We start from the raw sequence: 2,500 nt of genomic DNA, 5'->3' as shown, positions 1-2,500 counted from the left end.
GAAGAAGAAATCCTTAGGGTGGTGGTAGTGGTAAGAAACTGTTGCGAAATTCAGCTCTTGTACATATCAACGCGTTCACACGTTGCTTGTGGATGTGACGACATTCGAGTTAATACTCCATTTCTGTTGCATACTTCTGCTGTAGCTACGCACTCTGAGTGAGATAGAGAGATAACAAATTATTGATTCATGGATTTTTTTTTATAAATTTATACAATAATATCTGCATGGTCTGTTTTTATCGAATCTACATTATCCTATCTCTCATGCAGATGCATATATATATATATATATATATATATATATATATATATATATATATATATATATATATATATATATATATATATATATATATATATATATATATATATCACACACCCCATACGACATCCCCCTTCTATCGTTTCCTCATTACCTCAGTGGCGTCCCCGCGAGTGCACAGTCACCAAGACCACACACCCGTAGGCGAGGAAGAAGGTGAACTTGACCACAACATAGAGTATCCGGAAGACCCTGTCTGTGCGGACTAAGAGCTCTTCGCTTGTCCACGGGTCCTTCGCCGTCAAGTCCGCCTCCTTTCTACGTCTCAGGGATGTGCAGATCCTTATGTCGAGGTCCAGGATGATGTGGTAGATGACCTGAATTTTTAGTTATTTTAGTTGTAGTTTTAGTCATGGTAGTTTTAGAGGTAATAGGAGTGCTAGTTTTATTTCAGTACTGTCATTATTATTGTTATTATGATTATCATCGTCATTATTATTATCATTATAATCATTATCATTATCTTTCGTTATCATCATTATAAAAATAAGGATTATTATCGTTATCATAGTTATCACTCTTATCATCATTATCATCCCAATAGTCCTCATCACCACCACCACCCTCATCATCACTACTATCACATCCCCGCCATCACCCTCCGCACCTGCGTGAACATCATGGTGATGGCGAAGAAGCACCAGACGTCGATGGCCTTGGTGTAGGCCGTCTTCGGGAGGTCGTCGGAGATCTGCTGGTAGAGGGCGTAGAGCACCAGCAGCGTCGTCAGCGCCATCATGACTCGGAGGTCGACGTTCTCGCGCTTGCAGAAGAGGGAGGCGTAGCTGATGAGCATGAGCATGACGGTCGGCAGGTAGGCGGAGGTGACGTAAGACCAGAAGCGGCGGTGGAGCGTGATCCCGACCTCCGCGACGCTGTAGTTGCGGGAGGAGGACCTCTGGATGGTGATGGTGTCGACCTCGTACTCCGTCAGGAAGGTCTTGGGAGAGAGGAGGATGGTGGAGGAAGGCGGGGTATAGCGAGAGAGGAGTGTGTATCTTTTATTTTTCTGGTGAGATGTGTTCCAGAGATACTATTTTCAAAGTTATCAATGAGCAAGTGTAGGATAAGTGTAAAGAAAAATTGTGCATATTTTTGACACGTAAAATGTCTGTATAAGAATACTAAACATTGCTTATATAGACAAATAATTCAATTTCTAAGTGTCTACCTCGCCTAAGTAAACAACCCCGAGACGCCTCCAGTCTAAGAAGTCTACCCTGGCGGAGGTGAGCGTGAGGAGCAACTTGCAATGTTGAGTGTCGAAGGGGAACATCCTGAGGTCCATATTGCAAACAAATGGGGCGTTCATCTTGTGACTCAGTTGGAAAGGGTTTTTCTTACCTTCATATATCTTATCTTGGATCGGAAAAAAACATATTCGAGCATTAAATAACAATCAGAAATAAATTTACCGACTTAATTTTCCCCCCACATGTAAATACAAAAAATGCTAAGTACAATCACCAGGTGTCCTGCAGAATGAATATGAACGAGAATGAACAATTCCACAGTACAAGACAGGTTATCAAAGGTTCGATAAGAAAGCATCAGAATGACACACTAAACATGATTGCACAACAAATGAATATCAATAATTCTCCACCTGCTAATACTGACCATGGCAAACTCTGCTTGGGTCGTCCTCCTCGGGCCCGGAGTTCCTGGACACTGTCAGCACCTGCGTCGTCTTGTGGACTCTCGGGAAGTCTGCGTTGGTTAGCTCGATCGTTGGACTCCAAACTGATGAGGGCTTTTTCGACGAGTTTGATTAATATATATATATATATATATATATATATATATATTATATATATATATATAATATATATACAATATACATATATACACACACACACACACACACACACACACACACACACACACACACATATATACATATACATACTTGATCAGGAAAAGTAACACCAGTGCAGCTATGTACATCATTTTTATTATTCAGACGTTTTGAAGTTTTCTAACTTCATCATCAGTGCTAAAAATGGACAAAAAAGAACCGTGAATACAAAGCAGATTAGCTAAAAGCAGTTTTAAGTAAAAAAGAAAAAAAATGGTTCAAATTTAACAGCATCTCAACACTAATCAACTGAACCTACAATATCTGTTCAAATTACATGAGCTCTGACAAGGAGATAAAGTTCTTTCATAATTATTC

The 2,500-nt window shown here is 40.0% G+C and overlaps 1 protein-coding gene across 1 annotated transcript in view; it reads right to left on the bottom strand.

Annotated features, from left to right (window-relative positions):
• LOC122251682 (uncharacterized) overlaps positions 1 to 2,500 on the bottom strand; it is a 26,465-nt gene that overhangs the window by 512 nt on the left and 23,453 nt on the right. Inside the window, 5 exon segments of the mRNA XM_086543730.1 lie at positions 1 to 154; positions 419 to 641; positions 932 to 1,264; positions 1,496 to 1,683; positions 1,945 to 2,077. The exon segment at positions 1 to 154 is cut by the window's left edge and continues 512 nt beyond it. Of these exon segments, the coding sequence (XP_086399856.1) occupies positions 420 to 641; positions 932 to 1,264; positions 1,496 to 1,683; positions 1,945 to 2,077 (876 nt within the window). The 3' untranslated portion in view covers positions 1 to 154; position 419.

This window comes from Penaeus japonicus, unplaced genomic scaffold, assembly GCF_977035675.1.
Source record: "Penaeus japonicus unplaced genomic scaffold, GWHDUDI00000001_assembly GWHDUDI00000014, whole genome shotgun sequence".
NCBI lineage: Eukaryota > Metazoa > Arthropoda > Malacostraca > Decapoda > Penaeidae > Penaeus > Penaeus japonicus.
The sequence above is the reverse complement of the archived record's forward strand: the minus strand, read 5'-3'. Positions and strand labels throughout refer to the sequence as shown.